General features: G+C 38.8%; 1 protein-coding gene and 1 long non-coding RNA gene across 32 annotated transcripts in view; one reads left to right on the forward strand and one right to left on the reverse strand.

Moving 5' to 3' along the window:
• The window catches only part of Nrxn3 (neurexin 3), a 1525607-nt gene that overhangs the window by 502865 nt on the left and 1002080 nt on the right, over positions 1-20662 (forward strand). For all 30 annotated transcript variants that reach the window (XR_004518320.1, XR_004518321.1, XM_033766713.1 and 27 more), the window contains one exon: positions 2540-2923. Coding sequence is in view for 28 of the 30 variants with exons in the window: in XM_033766713.1 (XP_033622604.1) it covers positions 2540-2923 (384 nt within the window). In the remaining 2 variants the exon portion in view is untranslated. The remainder of the gene's footprint in view (positions 1-2539; positions 2924-20662) is intronic.
• Positions 2756-13900, reverse strand: LOC104877196. Of its 2 annotated transcripts, none has more exons than XR_784538.1 (5): positions 13659-13900; positions 13209-13372; positions 11081-11159; positions 7760-7868; positions 2756-2831 (listed from the first exon to the last, which is right to left on the reverse strand). It is a non-coding gene; the product is annotated as an uncharacterized LOC104877196 (long non-coding RNA). The 2 variants fall into 2 exon arrangements; XR_784539.1 differs by lacking the exon at positions 2756-2831 and adding an exon at positions 4086-4127.

Genomic DNA, 20662 nt, shown 5'->3' on the forward strand with positions numbered 1-20662 from the left:
CTCTCTCTCTCTCTCTCTCTCTCTCTGTTGTCCACAGGGATCAACTAGACAGCTGTCTCAGAATTATGAAAAACAAAGAAATACAAACAAAAATACTACTTTTGCTTAAGACCATGTGTTAGGTCATGGTTAAAGGTTTTGTGTCTAATCTAGACCTTGACACAGCTTAAAATTTATTTATCGGTATCACACATAGGCTAGAACACATAAAATTGCCATATGTTTATTTCTATTTATTCCCAACACTATTCATTTTTTTTCTAGTGGGGTAGCTATTTTGTTCTGTTTTGTTAGAACTATTAGTGGGCCCATATTTGATAAATATGTTTGCATTTCAGAAGCCTAGAATTTCATACCTGTAAGATATAGCATTGGCTTTGAAGTACTGATGAATTTGATCAAAGCCTATAAAAATTTATTGAGTAAACAAATAATTGTCCCAGGAAAGCAGTGTAACTTAACATTTTACTGTGATTCATTAAACCTTCATGTTTTTTTTCATGAGGCTAGTTTCTGATGTGTTGTTTTTCATTATAAACTTTTACAGACACTGATTTTTATAAAAATGAGCACATAGTATTTAAATGTAACATCTTTTTCTGGATCATCCTGTAGGATAATATGACTGAGAAATGACCTAGAAACTTTTCCAATCACTCCCAGCTTAGGAGAGTAAGTCCGAAAAACAATAAGAGCATTCAAAAGAATTTTGGTCACGCATTCAGAGGACAGATTTTCCTTAGGATGTATTTAAGGATCCAAATTTTCAAGCAGTTCTAACACTGTCCTTACTGGACACAAATGTCCCTCCTTGTTAGTTTGGGATCGGATTAGTTCTGTGCACATGTGGAGGGTAAAGAAGGGGAATTGTGCAAGAAAAGATGTGAAAAGCCGCAAACTTCAACCTCTTCACTTGTATAATAGAGAGAATAATACTCCTGCCTCTCAAGATTGTTTCAAGGGTCAAATTAAATAGTGGTACACATGGGCTCAGATGCGGCTCAGTGATAAAATGTGTACTTCTTTGTGAGGCCCATTTAGTATCATTTCTATACCAAAAATTAAGTAAGCAAATAAGTAAATACACAAGAGTACACACAATACTTAAAATGGTAGCCAGAGAGTTATTATTGTGGTGAAGGATTCTGAAGCTTTAAGAAATTAAGAGAAAATACATGAAAAGGCAAAGCGTATTTCTCTTCAAGAAAACTCCCACAGGAGAGTTGGGGCAGCAGGGTATCAGCTCAACCCTGTCCCTCCTCTGGAGGGCCCTTGGTGTCCTTCCTCTCCTATTCTGATGGTGACTTTGTAATTTAGGGTGTGCTTCACAGTCTTGATCTCCTCTGATCTTCTCAGCTCTTGTGCTTACTCCCTTGGTAGCGGAGGAAATGGGGGCTCAGCCAGGAATGAAGGCTGACTGATGGATGACAAGCCTGGTTACGTTGTTACTCCTAAAGCACTTTAAGAATCATAAATATTTTTTAAAATTTTTTCTGGAAGGATGTTTCTATATTATCCAGTCTGTTTCCTTGATTTTAGTTTTAGGAGACTGGACTATAAAGTCGTTCAGGGACTGGCCCGGGGTCAGGAAGCCTAGACCTTTCTCAAGACAAGAATCTGTTCCTAACTTTCCAGTCGCATGGAAGTTATGCTTTCTAGAATCATAATCCAGCCCCTGCCCTCTTCTGCCTCCCTCTTGCCTGGTCGCTGGTTGGCTCTCTTTGCCTCCTCCACCCTGGCCTCACCCTTTCCTTCCTTGGGGCCTTTGTAGATGCTACTCCCTTTGCTCCACACCTCTGTCCCCTAGAATCTGCAAATCTGGATCTTTCTCAATATTCTAGTTTCAGCTTAAGTATCTGCCACCTAGAGAGGCCTCCACTGACTGCATACTTTTTAAAAAATTAGTTCTATTGGTGCTTTTTCAATGTACTTACTGATCACATTCATATAGAGAACGTGTACCTGTACATAGTGTATCTTGATTCTTTTTCCCCCCATTCCCCTCCTCTCCTTTCAACTCTTCTTCCCTCCTTATATACAAAAGCTGTTTCCATCTTTTCTTTCTATTCTTTTTTTAAAAAAATTAATTCTATTGATACTCTTTTGATACACACATTGATCACACTCATCATGCATCCGTCCTAGGGAATTTACATATTTAAAATAGAGCTATTGGGCTGCTTCCAGGGCACCCATCTTACTCTTTCATGGCACCCGCTAATTTCTCTTATTTATTGGGCTTATTTTTTGTTGTTGTTGCCCTTTGTTTTTGTTGCTGTTCTGTAACATCAGCTCAATGAGAAGAAGGATGGATGCACCTGACAAGCTCAATCTCTCTGCCTAGAACTATCCGAGATATGAACTTATTAAATGAATAAAGAAACATGTTGCTGTTAAAATGTATCAGTGGTAATGTTCAAAATATGCACTGGCAGGGCTCTTAGCTAAGTTCCATCGACAGGTTATCAGGTCACAGAGGGGAAGACAGGAGAGCAAGGCGCGCCCTTAACTCACACTGCTGGTCCCTCCTCCGCCCCAGGTACCATATCAGTGAACAGCAGGCGCACGCCCTTCACAGCCAGCGGGGAAAGCGAGATCCTGGACCTGGAAGGGGACATGTACCTGGGTGGACTGCCAGAGAATCGTGCGGGCCTCATCCTCCCCACCGAGCTCTGGACAGCCATGCTTAACTACGGCTACGTGGGCTGCATCCGCGACCTGTTCATCGACGGCCGCAGCAAGAATATCCGGCAGCTGGCGGAGATGCAGAATGCCGCCGGAGTCAAGTCCTCCTGTTCCCGCATGAGCGCCAAGCAGTGCGACAGCTACCCCTGCAAGAACAACGCCATGTGCAAGGATGGTTGGAACCGCTTCATCTGCGACTGCACGGGCACCGGGTACTGGGGCAGAACCTGCGAGAGGGGTGAGTCTGCGTGGGGTACCCTTCTACCTCTTTTGCTCTAGCCTTGCTTTTCTTTCTCCAAGAAAGCTTTGTTGGATTCACTCATTTCCAAAAAGTTCCCTTTCCTGGGCTGAATGCTTGGATTTCTTTGGTTGGAGTTGGGTGGCAGTGAGGGATACTAGAATAAACACTCCTATGCTCGTGATACATCTTTGACTAAGTATCTTCCATTTAGAAAAGGTGAATAATCTCTTTGGGGACTTCAGAAGGGATTACCAGCAAGCTGTTTCACTTATTTATTTAGCGTGTGCTTCCATGTGCTCACTCCTGGGTAAGGCTTTAGAAACCAAATATTGAACAAGACTTATCTATCCCGTTCTTTATGGAGTTTGCTGGCCTACTGGAATCAAATAATTACTAACACTATTAACTTTGTAAGAAGCTGAATGATGGATTGGTTGCAAATATGAACTCTGGGGCCCGATGAAGGAGAAATTTGGCCCTCATGGAGTCATGTGAATCTCAAGACAATAAATGTTTCTGAGACATGAATTCCTCTGAAGGTAGTCAGGCACCTGCCTCAGCAGATAGTGATGGTGATCAGGTGATTTCAAAGGGGGAAATATAGTGAGCGCTTAGTAGATATTAGCGATTATTATATACAGTCATTATCATCATCATTTAAAATAGAAAAGTGACCTTCCAAAGGGAGCCAAGATAGTATTAGCAGTTCAGACAAAGCATCTACAAAGAATATCTAAGTTAAGACTTGAAATATGAGTAGGAGTTAGCATGAAAAAGAAGAGTGGGTTAACTAGGAAGGACGGTGTGCCAAGGGGACAGAAGTGAGAGACCACTGCAGAGTTGAGGGACTGGACAGAATCCAGAATGGATTTGATGTTTTGTTTTTTTCAGAACAAAGTCTCTAATGGAACAGAGAGAGGGCAGTGTGAGAGGTGGCTAAAGAGGACCTCTTAGTCCGGAGGCTGACCTTTTATAGCAAGCCAGAAGGTGGAAGGCAGATCCCCTTTCCATTCACGAATTTCCCATCCTTCATTGGCACTGAATTTACAGTTTGGGCCAAAAGCAGAGATTACAGTTAGTAAAGGGACAAAATCAAGGCAAGGATATTCCAGACTATGAGCCATACCTTGCTTGCAGCTTGGCTATTTTTTTATATGCCAGGAACACAAAATCAAATTGTCTGTCTGTGGGTTTTCAGCTCCTATTTTAGAAGAACGGACACAGTTATCGATGGAACTATATCAATGGATATAGTTATCAAGTATTTGCTGAAAACCTACATGTGGGCTTTGATGATATCACATCTGTAATACACATAGTTCCTGCCACAAAGGAGCTTGTTTATTTAGCTGAGGAGCGGTAGCATCTGCGTAAGAAGCAGTCAAGAAGTGATACAAGGCAGCAACATAAGGCTCTGCTAGGAGGAAAACATGGTGATTCTGAGACCAGAAGAATATCTTGAGGACAGATTTCTCACTGCTAAGAAATATCAGTAGCCAGAAATTATGCAAGTATCAGAAGTCTGGCAATGGGGAGAGTTCTTGGATAAGGTCTAGAGAAGGTGCTGCAGACCAGTGAGAAAGTGTTTTTAAAAAGGGAAGGTTTTATGGGGTCAACAAAACAGGTTTTATGGGGTCAACAGTGTTACTACTTGAGGTAATTTTCTAGAGAACTGCATACCAAGAAAAGACATAGGGCACTAGAGTGAAGGAGAAAAAGTGAGTTCTCTTGTAGCTTATGGATTTTAAATGCATATTCACTGAATTTTCAAAGCAGTACCAATCAGTAGATGAGCTGAGAAGGCAGCCATCTGGACTAAAAATAGGTCACATGGGGCTAATAAGTCTGTCAAGGGCCTGGACTCTTTCCAAATGCCTTTGTGGGGTAGCCTAGCTTAGTGCTGGTGTGGGGAGATAGAAAGGTCATTTGCCCTCTGAGATGCAGGAGACTATTTTGATATAAACCATTGTGGATCTTCCATTATCTGCAAAAGCAGTATAAGGACCAAAGTTTGCTTCACTTTTTCATTTTTAGTTTCTTCTAACTCAACGTCCTTGTAGTTGTTTGTGACAGGGAGCAAAGTTTCTAGGCAGCTGTGTAACGTGTCTATGAGCTCACCTATTCCAAGGGCAAATCAGTGGGAGTTGGTCCAAAATTTGCCAAGTACAGTGAAAGTCACTGCACCTTTTATGTTGTCACTTCTGACTAGTCAATAAAAGGCAGCTGATTGGGGATATATGAGGGACAATTATTCTTGGTACAGTGCAGCCAAGAATCATCCATTCTAGCCAAATGAGAATGAGCTTAGCAAATCTAAGACATTTGATCTATACGTCGCTGAAATCCCAGACGGTTCAACTGATTATTTTGTTCCTCCACTAATTGTATTTTGCTCCTATATTGTTCCAGACACCATGTCCAAAATGAGTCAGTATAGTGGAATATAAAAATGATGGGTTTCCCCTCTGGTAGCAAGGAAAATAGAGCTTTTCAATGACATTGCTTTTTCTATTGAAACTGGTTCTTCAGTGAAGAGACTTTTGAGTACCTTTTCTTCATTTTTCATATGGGCCATAAACATATATGGGGGCTGTAGCATGTTCCAGGCACTAAGTTCAGTGCTGGAAACATAAACAATAAACAGGCATAACATAGACCCTCCTTTTGATCAAAGGATACGTGATCTTCCTTGGGAGGGAGGTGCTGAATGTGTGGTCAATGTTATAATGGACGTCTGTAGGGAAATTGTAGGGCAAATTGTCTGTAGGGTAAACAGGTAGTGGCCACTCATAGGTCTGCTGGTAGAAAAGAGGAGATACAAGTTTTCTTGAGTCCTATTTCTAACAAAACTATGACCTTTTTACCTCTGATCTTCAATATCCACTATAGGCATTTTTGAAGAGTGGTAAGAAGAAAGTGTTTGATCCTTTTTATGTAGGAACATGATCTTGTCTGGATTAGGGAATGCTTCACCTCCTACCCTGACATCAATCTGGACTCTTTACTTACCATTCTTTTTCTGAGACTCTTTAAACTTAAGCCTAGAGCTGATAGTTTGTACTAAATGTGATTAGCCTAAGAAAATTCTGGAGACTGTGTGCCCTTCCTACCCTGAACTGTGTCCTAGAGTGAAGCTTCATAGAGGGTGAATTGCTTGGTATCAGTGGTCCCACAGTAGATATGGTAGTTTTAGGAAGAGGCAGTACATATAATGGAGAAAGCATGAATGGGATACTATAAAGTGGAACTCAGAACTTGGCGTGACTCAGGCCACACTAGATGGAAGTGCTCAAGACCCAAACAATTAGCTTCATCTGAGGAAGAAGTCTCAGGTCAAAGATTTTAACAAAAGTAGGATAATAAAGCAAGGAAACTAGGGGATATACAGGTATCTGGGATGAGGATTAATTTGCATGACTATCTTTCTTTTACAATAAAATTGGACGACTTTTACTCCTACCTGAATAAGAGTGCTCCTCCTACATATGAGAATGAGAAATTCTAAATCTTGACATCTTGACTTGATACTGTATTTAGATTCCCTTCAGCATGACCTGAGGCTGTTCTAAGTAGCTATAAATGTAGTTACCAATCTTGATTTATTAATTCTAGCCATTTTGAGCTCATGTTCATGGTGATGTGGGAGATGTCCTCATGTAATATACAGTGGCTGGCTGGTAGTATACAGCGCATAGCACATAATGAGAGAGATATTCTATTATTGAAGTGTGTCTTGTTCCCTTAGGACAAATATTCATGCGAGACCAGCCACTCTCCAAGAGGTCAGATAGAGGCTAACTTTTCAAATTCTTTGGAAATAAGTGAGAAGTCTGAGCCTCTTGGGAGATGCATTTTTAGTGGAACACCTTAGGTCATTTTCCAGAAAAAAAATCATGTCTTGGATTTTATTGTTTTAATCTGCCTTCTCCTATAAATTCAAATGATTTCCTGCCTTAAAGCATAGGGAATCCAGACAATCCCAAGCATTGGAGGACACAGCAAAGAAGTTAGACCACTGTGGTCTCTTTCAGGCTTTAACCTTTAATAGCCAGAAAAAAATACATTCTGTAAAAAAAATGCATACATATTAAGTAATATTTGAAAAGTATAGGGAAGTAGCAAGAGTTAGGAAAAAAGCACCTAGTGTTCAAACAAATTATTAGTCATGATGTTGCTTTGATAGTCTTTTCCCTGTATTGCATATTTTAGTTTCTTATATATAGTTATAATCATGCTACAGGTAAAATTGTGTGTCCAACTGTTCCCATTTAATATTATATTGTAATCTGTAAATTTTTCTTCCTTGGTGCTATGTATTTTAATGTATATATACATGAATATTGTATGTTATGTATGATATACATTATATGTATTGTGTACATCCAGTCTTATATACATTATACAGCATACAATGTACACATATAATTATTATGTATGTGACATTATACACTATATTTATTATATATAGTATATAACACATTATGGATCTGTATTACTAAAATATTCCTTTAGTGTTCTTCCATGGTCAAGTCAAGGTAGGTACCGTGAACTGTAGGGCCATGTAGTGTTATAGACTCTAAGTTAAATGAAACCACTTCAAGTTTTTTCATCCTGCCTTTTCCTGGTGACTTCTGCTGTCTGCTCAAAGAAAATATTTCCTAGGATCATGGAACATGATTGCTTTTTGAGAACATTACTTTACAAAACAAAAGAAAACATGATGGAAAGGGCAAATCTTCCCACCATTCTCCTAGGTGCCTGTAATTCCATTTTTCTTATGTGCACACCAGCTGAAAACCAAGCATACAGATATTTTAATTTCTCTTGTATCACCTGGAAAAGAGTGCAGGCAGCAGCTCTTCCACCTCTCTGGTCAGGGACTTCCATTCAGCCAACCTATCTCACGTGTACCTCCTGGGATGCTTACAGCAGCAGATTCTGCCTGGGAAGGGTGAGATCTTCTATGAGTGAGGCTGGATTGTCATTTTGACGCTACACAGATAGTTATGACACTGAAAAATAGTAGGGTCAGCAAATACCATTGATGTTACTTGTACTGAACATTGATTTTATTAGGTGAGGAATGAGCAAGCCTGAGAAGTTAACATCACTTTAACTTGGAGTAGCGATAGAATAATTAGAATTCATAAGTTTTGACTCCTAATCTTTTACATTTCCCATTACATTAAGAACCTTTCATTCCCATATATACAACTTGGACTCTGAGATCACTGAGGAAAAAACAGTGCATCTATCTTTGTTTCTGTACAATCTCTGGCATTCTTTTATATACACACTCATGCTATGACCTTATTAAATGTTGGCGGTCCCACGTGTTCTCTTTGGGTCCCCTCTATGTGTTTAGATTCCCCTTGGTGCCCTTATTATCAAAGTTCTTCCTGGGATCTCTAGCCTGGAACTCTTTCTGCTATGCCAGATTTTTATGTCCTTATTTGTCTACTTGGTATCTTCATTTATATATCTGAAGTGTCTTAATTGTATCAGTGAAAAACAAATCTTGAATTCTTCCTCCCTATGTCAAACTTCATTTGCTTTTAGTTTTTCCCATCTCAGTAGATGGCATCAACAGTGCCCTTAGACATTTTCTTTGATTTTTTTCTCTTACAAAGTTCAATTGATCTCATCCAGTCCTGATAGCTCATTATCTAAACCCATCCAGATTCTGTTTACCCCTTCCCTTCCCCCCACTGATCTCTTGTTTGGATGACTACATAGCAGGAAATACATGATCATAAAAAATTCAAATTTGTTTAATGTCTCTGTTAGAATAGCAAAGTTAAATTGTTAAAATTTCTGCATACTCAATACATTCTTACCATAAGTCAGTTTAATTTATGTGGGTTTTGGTCTAGAAAACTATGGGAAGTGAAACTATGATTCTTCTTTTGGAATGTCAGCCTTAATGTAGGGATTCTGTAAACAGGTTGATGAGGACATAATTTTGTACAGGATGTGTTTCCTGTCCTCTATGAGCTCAAGTCCAGCACAGGGGTTGGACAGACAAACAATCTTCATAGTATACTGCCATCTACCAATTCCCTGACAGTGATTCAGGGTATAATCATAGGAAAGAAAGAGAAGAAATAAGTAGAAAATAGGATATGAGCAACAGGATATACCACTTCATAAATGTTTTTGGATTTACTGGGGTCTGTTCAGATTAAGTCATTGGTGTGAGAACAGAAGTTCTAGACTACAAGGGCAAATATAATAATAGTGGTTGCTTTTACTGGTTGTAATGTCACTGCCAAGGTATCAGCCTTATGACTGTTCTCCAACCCCCCAGGGGCATCGAAGACCTTTATTTAGATGTATGACCTTGGGATCATTATTTTGATTCTCTGACTTCTCTGTTCAGCAAGAACAAAATGAAGCAATTGAGTTTCATGCTCTCCCAGGGCCTTTCAACTCTAAAACTCTTTGATTCTCAAATGTCATCAGCTTGGCAATGCCTTCACTTTTCCAGTGTAAAGGGATAAAGGTGAATGAAGGGCATAATAAGAGTGAAAGTTCTTCTTTCTTGCAATCTACAGAACAGTCAGGATCAGGATACAGTGTTTAGTTATGTCAGCAGTACAGTGAAATATTCCCCTTTCTGATTCATTTACCTAAGCAAATGAATGCCTTGGTTACTGAGTAATTTTCAGGTCTATGATGCATAAGATTTAACTGATGGAATAATGGATAGAATATTTGATTTCTTCAGAGCATTAAAAGGTTTTCTGTTTTTGGCCCATTGTTACTCCTTCTGATGGATAATGATACATATCTGAAAACAGAGCTTCTGAGAAAATATACACTTCATGGATATCAATTCTAGAATCCCTAATTTTTTCTTTTCTGTTATTACTTAAGTCATACAAATGCACCTGTAGTGACAGCCACATCAGTGACAAGATTCAACCTCTTTTCCCCTTTCTCAGTTCTGCAAGTATCCTTTTCCACGTCCCCATGATTGCATGATCCTAGGAAAATGTTCCCAACTCCATGAATCCAAGCATTTTTCTATCCTAACAGGGTCTAAGATATCCCTGGTCACATCGGCCCCTGTTACTCAGAAGAAGAGAAATGCTTATTCTTGAAGCTCTTTGAGTCTCAGATGTACAGACTGGAGACTTAGGAGATGTTTGAAAAATCCACCCCTACCATTGCATTCAGCCTGAGAATGCGGTCAGCAGTTTGGTGCAGGGCATGACCATTGCTTATGAAGCATGGTGCACCTGCTGCCAGCTGTGGTGCTGTCACATGCAGGGACACAATGTCCATGTACATCACTGTTCAGTACCTTTATGACTGCCTTTGCTAGAAGCAGCTTAACTACCAGCAGACATCTGCCCATTAAAATGCAGTAAATTGAGAGCTGCTAAATTATGAGAATTAAATGCTTTGAAATACAACACAAGGGGACCAGTGTAGACTTGTAACATCACTGGCTTGTTTTTTGTTTTTGTTTGTCACAGATAGATGAATCTTTCTTTGCCCCAGTTTGGATTAAGAAACAAGGAATGTTAGGAAACCTAGTATTTCTTTTTTATTTATTTTCTTTTTTATTGAGTTTATTGGTACATTTTAGGTATACAATACAGTTACACTCATTATTGGGATCTTGTACCTTTACATGACAGGTCTTGGTTCTCATTTTTTCCCCTTTTCCCTGACCTCCCTTCAACCCCTCCTCGCCTCCCCATTGTAAACCTAGTATTTCTTGAAAGAAGTTGTGCTTCTGCTCTGTGTTAGGTTCTTAATATCCACTGGGTCATTTAACCCTCACGCCAACTCTACAGGCTGCATTATATTATCCTCATGTTCCAGATGAAGAAATTAAGAGTCCAGTTCTTTCCAAAGTACTGATTGTTGTATACCTGGAATTGTATTGAGAACGCAGGGTACAAAGGCGTTGTGATTGTATTTATAAATATGTCATTTTGTTCTAATTTCCAAGGAAGGTATGACACAGATGTAGGGAGAAATAAGAGGGAAAGAATCAGATTAGGTGAGATCACAACAGTTGTAACAGAGTATTTTAACATAAGTTCTTCAACACCTGGAGATGCAGCAGTCCAGTCTCAATTCCACCCCAAAACCACTGAAAGTATGGAGGAAAGCATACTCTGGTATGCCCTTATGACTTACCTTCCTGTTTAACTTTGAGTCTAGGTGGAGGAGCAGCAACCTATCTTCCAGGGAGAGAAGGCAGGAAAAAATAATCCCACTAGATGGAAAATATAGAAGAGAACCAGCCAATCAGTGCACAATAGTCCGCTTGCATTAGTGCTGTCAGGAGTAGGATACAAGAGCCCTAACTAAAGCAGGAAGAATGGAGAATGAACTTGGCCATATGTCTAATAGATATGGAAAGAGTGATGTCAATAGGATCTAGTTACGCTGAAGAACAAGGGTTTGGCCATTGAAGCCTGTTGTTGCAGTTAACTCTCTTGAACCAGTAAAGATCCTTGGGAGGATTGAGGTAACCACAAAGCATGTGAAGTTAAAAATTAAAGCCTGTAACTACTTTCAAGCCACTACAAAGTGACTTACCATTTCTCTGTGCCTCAATTTCCATATTTACCACTGAGAATGTGGATAGTGGTTATTCGATTGGCTTGTTGGGAAGTTTTGTTGAAGTGTTGAGGTGTATAGTGTGACCATATAGGCACTGAAGCCAATGGAAAAAAAAAGTTGGTAATTTTTTCTATCTTTTGTTCTGTTTTAGAAATGACCAGGGTATAATTTCTGTCTCAAGATGTGATTCAGACAAGAGTATGAAGGGGGAAGGTGAGCCATAAGGCCATACCAGAGTGTGCTTTTCTCCATATTTCTGGTGTTTTGGATATGGAATCCAGACTTGACTCTTACCATCCCAAGATTATGAAGAATTTGGGTTAAAATGGTCTGTTGTAATTGTTAGGATCTCAAACAAGCTTTGTGATAGATTCAGTGAGAAAATGAGTTGTATCTTGTCCCCCTTTTTCTTCCAAAAGTGGTTAGATTTGAAATCAAACTAAAAGATCCATTTCTTGGAGAACAGAAAATGATATTTTTTTAATCTTGCCCTACTCTGGTCTCTCATTTGGGCTTTATAGCATTGGCAGAAATACTGAGGTGTGGAGGGGGGCACACACATGTATGTGTGTACTTACAGTAATATATATATATTATATGTATACAGTAATCTCCTTTAGTTTGTGAGGCATGTATCTACTTAATTTTAACATAGGTTCTGTTTTAATCCAATCTTGGGATATTAAGGGTAAGAAACAGCAGATATTTAATAATAATGAAGAGAAACTCCATATAACAAAACTTAAAACTAGGCAGAGTATAAAGGGTCATAAAATTATTTATTTTGTCAGTAGGATAATTTTACATAAGGCTCCAGGTAAGAAGGCTATTTTAACCAGGTAAGGGGGTATTTTTAGCCCCTTATTTTGGTTCTCTGGGGTAGTATTTTTCTAAGAAACAGCAATATATACATATGTTGTGAAGATATGAGTTTATGCCTCCATGATTTACTAACTAGTGAAATCCTGGCACTATAGTTAATGGCATCCAATTAATCTCCAGTAAGTGGTAAATTTTGTTTGTAACATTGACAGATGATTTAGAGAGAAGATATATGAAGGGAAGACACATGTGTACATTTTTTTCCTCCCTTGCTCTTCCATCACCTACCCCATTTTACGCTACAAATGATAAATAAACCTAGTCCAACGGAGAAGATTTGGGAGTGACAATTGCATAGGGATGGAATCTTGGGTGTGAAGGACTCTTGAAAGGCTCCCTTCTGTGGACTACTGGACAGTTATTTCCCAGCCAAGTAGATGCAGTCTTTCTTGGAGAAGATCATTTCATGCTTCTTAGCATGTTTAACCTTTACAGCAAGGCATTTTCATCAAAATGACAACCCCAACAGAGTCTTCTAAGAGGCCAGTAAATCAGAAACCTTATAAAATCCGTGGGATTAACATGCTCCCTTTCTTTATTCCCCCAGGGAGAGAAAGTCCTGTGCCTTTCAGATTTTAATCTCCACACCCGGCCCTTGTCTGAAACTTCCTGCTGTGGCCCACTGGTATTTGAATATCGTTTTCTTATAGGTGCCCCAGGCCCCATGCTGACATCAGATAGGGCTGGCACATTCTCTGTCTTCCTCAGTGACAGCTGTCCAGGATGGTAACTGCTCTGATATTTATTTAGTTGAATTCTTTCCACCCTTGAAGACTCATTTCTGGCCCTATACAAATAGTGGCTGACTCTTACTCACCATGTCCATGGTGGCAGGCTAGCAGTCAAAAAGACCTCTCTTCTTTGGTGTCTCCTACGTCCTGTTGCTCAGTCTTCAAGAAAACTTCTTTCACAAGCAACCCAGCATCCCAGCCGCTGTTAGATGGATCCTCCTTCCTTGGAAATCTGCAAAGCTAGACTTTGCTGAGAGTAGTGGTAGGAGAAGAGAATGATGCATTGCATGTCTGACAGCTGCATAGGTGATGAAAACATTTACTGGGACTTGGGGTAAGGGCCCCTTTTATCATTTACAGATTCGTACTTATAATTTGGAAAGCGTCTCCAGAATTTTTTAGTCAGTACCCGATGTGTGTACATCTCCTTGACACAATTCTTAAGTTGCTGTGTGTACCCTATGGCACATTTCTTTTGTTTCCATGTGCTGTTCTAAATATTTATAAGTGGTGAACTTACTTAATTATTGTTATACCTGTATAAGGTAGGTGTTTTCAGTCTTAATTTATATTTGAGGAATTGGGGTCCAGAACATGCTAACTTGCCCAAGTTCATCGAGGTGGAATATAGTTGTGATACTTTCTGGGTTTTCCACTCGCAATATTGATCATTTGTGATCAATATTCTCTTCTCATCTGGGCACCATACTGAGTAGGCTCCCTATGTAGTCATATCCTTCTACTGTCTTTCTTCTGGTCTTGATTCAGACTTTGGGAACCACAGAGGACTCAGCATGCATTGCTAAGATACTTCCTATGATGTCACTGCAGACTCACAAACAGATGGAGCTTAAACCCTTTCCTACAAGGGACCTTCAGTTATATGAAGACAACTATTATTGCCCCATTGAAATGTCAGTCATTCTCAAGCTCAACATTGCTAATTTTTTAACCATTCTTCCTCTAGTGTGGTTTTGAGTTCCTTAACCATCCAGTTGTCACTGAAGAAAGATGGAAGAGGGTGTGCACTTGGTGAATGGAAAAGTGACTTCCAAGTTTAGGGATATTTGTGAAGAAAGACATGTTGTTTAAGTAATAGGCATGCATTATCAAGGCCAGTGATTGTAAGACACTGTGGCATGTATGGATTATACCTATAATGTGTGAAGAGCAGGTTTCACTGGCATTTTTATGAGGGTGAGTACTGTTGCTAATTCCTATTCTGAATATGTATCCTGGGCCCACAATTGGTAGCATTGTGTTATTTACAACCTTATCCTATTTATTTCTCATCTCAAAAATAGCTCTAGATTGAGTGTGGCTAAATCACATATCTCAAAAACAAATCCTTAACTTAAGGACCAAATTACACACAGCATATAGCACATACTCAGTAAGTGTGTGCATGTATTCTCTTAGCTGGGAATTTCAGTGGCTTTGATGCCCTCAGTACAACCTTACAACCTCCCTCCAGGTGCCTTTCTGTGGCTCTGTCTTTTGATCAGGAATCTGTGATGTTCAGACCACTTCATTAAGTATCTCTTTTTAAACAGATGTGTTGATAATGTAAGGTTTGGATAATGAGATTTTCAGGGCCCAATATGATGTTCAGACCACTTCATTAAGTATCTCTTTTTAAACAGATGTGTTGATAATGTAAGGTTTGGATAATGAGATTTTCTAGGCCATAAATCACTAATAAGTCACAATGCTACTTATTACGGGCCCAAGACACATATTCAGAAGACATTTTGTGACCACAGAATTACCTCAAGATGTCACTAGATCACAAAATCCTGGTCTTGCCAATAATCAGCTGATAGAGAATCATTGAATACTAGATTTAGGCAGGGCCCTGCAAGTCATTTATTTCAGGGCTGATAATTTACAAAGAGAGACCTGAATTCAGGGGGTTTTTGTAACTTGCCCAAAGCCACACATATGGTAAGTAGCCTCAGTGGGACTTATAACTCAGTACTCTGAATCTTAGACCAAAGCTCTCGATTCTAAAGCAATCGCAGGGTATAGTATTGCTTTGTGCCTTTGGGCTGTTTCACCCTGCATATCTGATAGTGAGACGTTGGATAGTGCTGTTCAGAATTCTTCAAACAAGCTCACTGGTCCTTGAGATTTTTTACGTGTAATAGTCCCTTTATTTATTGCAAATAAGCCAAGCAATTAATACACAGTTAGCAGCTTATGGCCTGGAAAATCTCATTATCCAAACCTTACATTATCAACACATCTGTTTAAAAAGAGATACTTAATGAAGTGGTCTGAACATCACAGATTCCTGATCAAAAGACAGCGCCACAGAAAGGCACCTGGAGGGAGGTTGTAAGGTTGTACTGAGGGCATCAAAGCCACTGAAATTCCCAGCTAAGAGAATTCACACTTACTGAGTATGTGCTATGTGCTGTGTGTAATTTGGTCCTTATATTAAGAAGTATGAGCTTGGGGACCGACAGAATTAGACTTGACTCAATTGCATCATTCTCTATTAAAGTGATCTTGGTATATTTTTAACCCCTCTGAGCCTCAGTTTTTTGGTCTATAAAGTAAATCTCTCCAGGATTGTTGTCTGGTTTAAGTAAGATTAAATTAATGTATAAAAATCCCTAGCATATGGCCTATACCTTTGTTAATATTTAATACATAGAGATACTATTCTCTCATTTAGTTTTTAAAACAAGCTTACAAAGTTTGTGGTATTGATAATATTTTTAGATTGTTAAACCAAGATGAAATAACTTACTATACTCACAAGTTTAAGAAATACTGCAGGTAGGAATTTTTTAACCTGTTACATCAGATTTTCTGTTCTACTTTGCCATTGCTTAAAATGGAAGGCCTTGGAAGTTGGATCAGGTGCATTAGAGAGGAAAAAGAGACAGGAAAATTGGAGTTGGTTCTTTTTATCATCCAGCCCTATATATTTTCTACTTTAGGACTTTGAATGGATAAATAAGAGAAATAAACAGCTGTCTATTTGGAGTAAATTCAGGATTCTGAAAAATAGTCAAGATCTTCTACATTCTCTTGTCTACAGTCAGTTCCTAATGGTAAAAGGGAGCTCTGAGTTTCCATGGGGTTGGGGGAGAAACAAATGTGAAACTGGTACAGTTTAGGACTGAGAAGACGAATTTATCCCTATCACAATTCATCCAGAGCCACAATGTACCTTACTTTGTGCCCATGACCACACACACACACACACACACACACACACACCCACTCCAGCCTTAAACCTGGACCTGTATGACCTGTGCTTCCCTTGTATGTCTCCTTCTCTGGATTTCAAGCCACCCATAATGCATCCACAATACCTTACTTCGCCCATGACCACACACACACACACACACACACACACACACCCACTCCAGCCTTAAACCTGGACCTGTATGACCTGTGCTTCCCTTGTATGTCTCCTTCTCTGGATTTCAAGCCACCCATAATGCATCCACAATGTCCAACACAGAAAAGGAGCAGGCCTCCATGTTCAGGGTAGGCACTGTTGCCATTGGAAAGCATCGGGTGACCTTGAGATCGCCTTACTGAGAGGAGCTCTCAGTGAGTGATACCCTGTTGCTTCTGCACACTCCCTTTTCCTTTACCCTTCCCCTGTTACCTGTATCTCTCCCTCTTTTTTCTGTTCTCTCCTCTTTCTTCACAATTTCCCCTGATTAACCCCCTACATCCTTTCTTCCTGATGCAACAACAATGTCTGTGTTTTAATGGGTTCTTTCCTCCCAGAATGGTGTTTATTCAGAATGGTTTGCCTGAGGGCTGTGGCCCCCTGACTCCCACCAACTGAAGGTGGCTGAAGCTTGGTAGCTACTTACATAAGTGGCATCTAGTAGAGGGGGAAGACAGGGCCTCAGGGTCTCTGTAAGAACCACATTCAGCTTGGGAGCTCTCTCCTTTTGAACTATGATAAGTGAGAGTCTTGGCCAAAGGAAAATTGATTGCAAACCAGGTGACCAAAATCTAACTGAGGAATGTAGAATAGTGTATAATTCTACTACCTGGGGAATGATCTCACAGCTTCAAAGGAGCCACTCTACCTAATTTGGGGTTCGTCCCTTGGATTTTCTTTAAATGGAGATTGGTGAAGATGGTGTGATGGTCAAGAGATGTATCTTCAGGGTGGCACTGAGCAGCATTATTTCTTTGTATATATGCTTTCCCCTTTCTTTTCCCCTTCAATCCTAGATCTTCCTTGGTATTCTTTCACCTTCCACCTTTTCTTGACCATGATCCTTTCAAAATACTTAGTTTCTTTCCTCTGTGAAGAACTTTTTTAACCCTAAGGTGCTTTTTCACTAGAATGGAATTCCTGAGGATTTTGGATGGAGCATTTGATATAATGAATCTTGACTTCAGTAGGACTGCTATTTTGTCTACCTCAAATACTTTTCAATAAACCAATCTTTTGATTATTCCTTTTTTAGGAGTATTTGCCTCTGTTGGAAACTTCATAAAGAATTGTCTTTAGTGGGTATTACCAACATTGTAAGTCATGGATCTCCAATTATAAAAACATAAATATTGATTTTTATGATTGTTAAAGTAATATATCTGTATTGTCAAAACTTTAGGATAAAAGGAAATTTGTTAATTTAACTATTTACCCAACATTAATCAAGCACTTATTTCACAGCAGGCAAATATAAGTCAATAAAATTGAGCATAATTATGCTAACTTGAAAGTGTCATTATTAATATAGTGGTATGTTTTACTCTACTCTTTGAGTAATACATATGCATATAAGTATATTTTAATATTATTTTGAGAGTAAATTTTGATCCTGAGTTTTTAAATTCCCAATTTTTTTCAGAAATTATCTTTTAATTGCATAATTATTACATAATTCCAATTAAGCATTAAATGGCCTTTGTTTCAAATCAGAAAGAAAATCTTCAAAAATATGATTTTTAATGACTTCACAATAGCTACATTTGCCTGCTGTTGCCTAAGTAATGGTTTTAACAAGCCATACCAGAACTTGGTAACTTATAAGAAGCAATACTTAAATTTTATACTCAGAGATCTGTAGATAGGTTGGGGTGGATCAGTTCCAGTGTGTGAAATGGCTGGAAGTAGCTCAAATCTTCTACTTAAAACCAAGTCCGTTCCAGGACTTGTTCTCCTTGGCCTGGGAGCATCATTCTCTAGGAAAGTGATAGGCGTGCAAAAGAAAACATGGAACCATTTAATATCCTCCTGAGACTTTATTGCACATCTCACACGTTGTCACTTTTGATCACATTCCCTTGGTACCGGCAAACCACTGTGGGGTGGGTTGTAATATTGTAGCCAGTCTAGTGGAAGGTACCACAAAGTCATGTGCAGAAAGTATCAACATATAATTAAAAACAAGGAAGGTGTGAAGAATTTTGAGCAATGATTCAGTTTCTCTTACTAGACTACCTGATGTTTTATTACACTAATGACCATAAATTAATCAAAAAAGATCAACTGTTGATGTGCTGTGTTAACCTTGAATGCTCCTCCTTATAAATAGATTCTACAGGATTGCTTTCCAGCCACAGAGGTTTCAGAGAACAGTGGAGCCTTCTCTACTGTTCCATTTGTTTTGTTATTCACATGTCTTCCTATTGATACCTTAGCTCCTTATATCTGTTGAAATTTGATTTTGTTTCAGAGACAACTCTAAGGACTGCTGGAAAGGAGCACTAATGTTAATGCAGATAATGCTCATGGCCATTGCTTTGGAGAGGATTTAAGGAGATGAATCCTGAGACCTAAGGATCAATTTTGGAAGTTTATCAGCATCAGAATGTAGAGATGAGACAGGAAGATTTCATACTATGTTGGAGGGTTCCCAAAAATAATGGAAGGAAGGCAGGAAATGGCACTGGGATAAAATGTTCAGATACATTGATTCTCCAGGAGCAGTATGAAATGACCAAATCCAGTTTGTTGTTTTGTTTACAAAAAAACCCAAAAACTTTAGGATCACTGATATCCACTCATAGTCTGTACAGATTTACTCTTCAAGTATGGAAGTTTTTCTCCCTAAGATTATATTAGGGCTTTGTGTATCACTTAAGGTTCTGGTTTTTAGACTGCTTCATTTTTAGTTCTGTTCTTAACACTTGAGATTTGGTTCTCTACTGATGGACGTCTTAATTTTGTTTCTTTTGTGTTTGTAAATTTGCTTTTACTTGATATTTTTAAAGAACATGATGTATTTTCCAAACCAGAAAACAGTCTAGAAATGGTAGGGCCATGCCTCCTCCATTCTTTTCTGCCTAATGCCTGACACATGGAAAGAAGCATATGTTGTTGATGGTGATAAGGTACAAGGAAAAGGTTTGTCCAAATTTTTTCATCAAATTTCTTGCCAAACTCTTTTAAAAAAAACCATGTATTCTCCCTCTTATGCACATCTCTTTGTTTCATACTTCTATTTTGTATTTATAGCCAAAAGTTTCCTACAGGAAATCAACTTTTTGTGTTTAATTCAAAGATAATTTTCTAGGGAAAGAGTGTTGCCAGCTAAGCAGAGTTTGCCTTTGTGAAGGCATTGGTCAGTGCTAGAAAAGCCAATTTAGAATGCTTCAGAAGTACCAAAGAGACTAATTAAATTGATTAGGTTTAGTAACCTTTATTCTCTCTTATGAAGTAAATTTCCCCAGCTAGGAATTTTTGTTGCCCTGAATCAATTATATTGCATGAGACCTTGCTAAAAGCATGTGTATGAAAGGAGAAATTGATTTAAGGAAGTTTGAGGTTAGAGGTTAATATCATGACTAATAATATGAAATGTTAGCAGAAAGTCATCTATTCCCAATACTGTTTACTTCCATTTGACAGATATTTATTGAGCCCCTGTCATGGAATGGGCACTACGATAAAAACAAAAGATGGAAGAGTAAAATATGACTTCAATTTTCAAGGAGCTCACAATTGCCCTAAGAATAGTAGGTGACTGCCTAGAGGAAGATGGTTTGGACATGAAACCCATTCAATGAAGATCCCATTCTTGGAGCTGTATGGGTGACCTTGTTTAAGATGCAACGTTGTTTGGAAGTTAAAGAGGAGACTAGAGATAGATAGAGAGTAGACCTAGACCCCAATCAAGATAGAACTTCAATTCCAATAAACAATGGACATGGTGAGAGTTTTCTTTAAAGAGACAGAGAAACTTTTTTGCTAGGATCAGGTCAGGGTTTCAGTGTAATGCAGAGTTCAAGCTTAAAAAGGCCATAAGCATATATATGAATTACATCTGAAAAGATCAGTAAATACACATATGCGTGCACACAAACACACACACACACACACACACACACACTTCTAGCTTATTAGTCCCTGTACTTCCTGTTCCATGACTGCTGAAATCATCATGGCTTAAATGAAAGATCACAATAGTCATTGTATTCAAAGGGCCAACTTCTCAAAGGCATATAGAAGAAAGTTCTTGTGTATAACGCTGTTCTTCACACTACTAATTAAAATAATAGACATTGCAATGTTGGTTAGTACTAACTATATGCCAGATACCATTCTGGC

The sequence above is a fragment of the Fukomys damarensis genome, unplaced genomic scaffold (genome assembly GCF_012274545.1).
Source record: "Fukomys damarensis isolate Sample0158 unplaced genomic scaffold, DMR_v1.0_HiC HiC_scaffold_21, whole genome shotgun sequence".
NCBI lineage: Eukaryota > Metazoa > Chordata > Mammalia > Rodentia > Bathyergidae > Fukomys > Fukomys damarensis.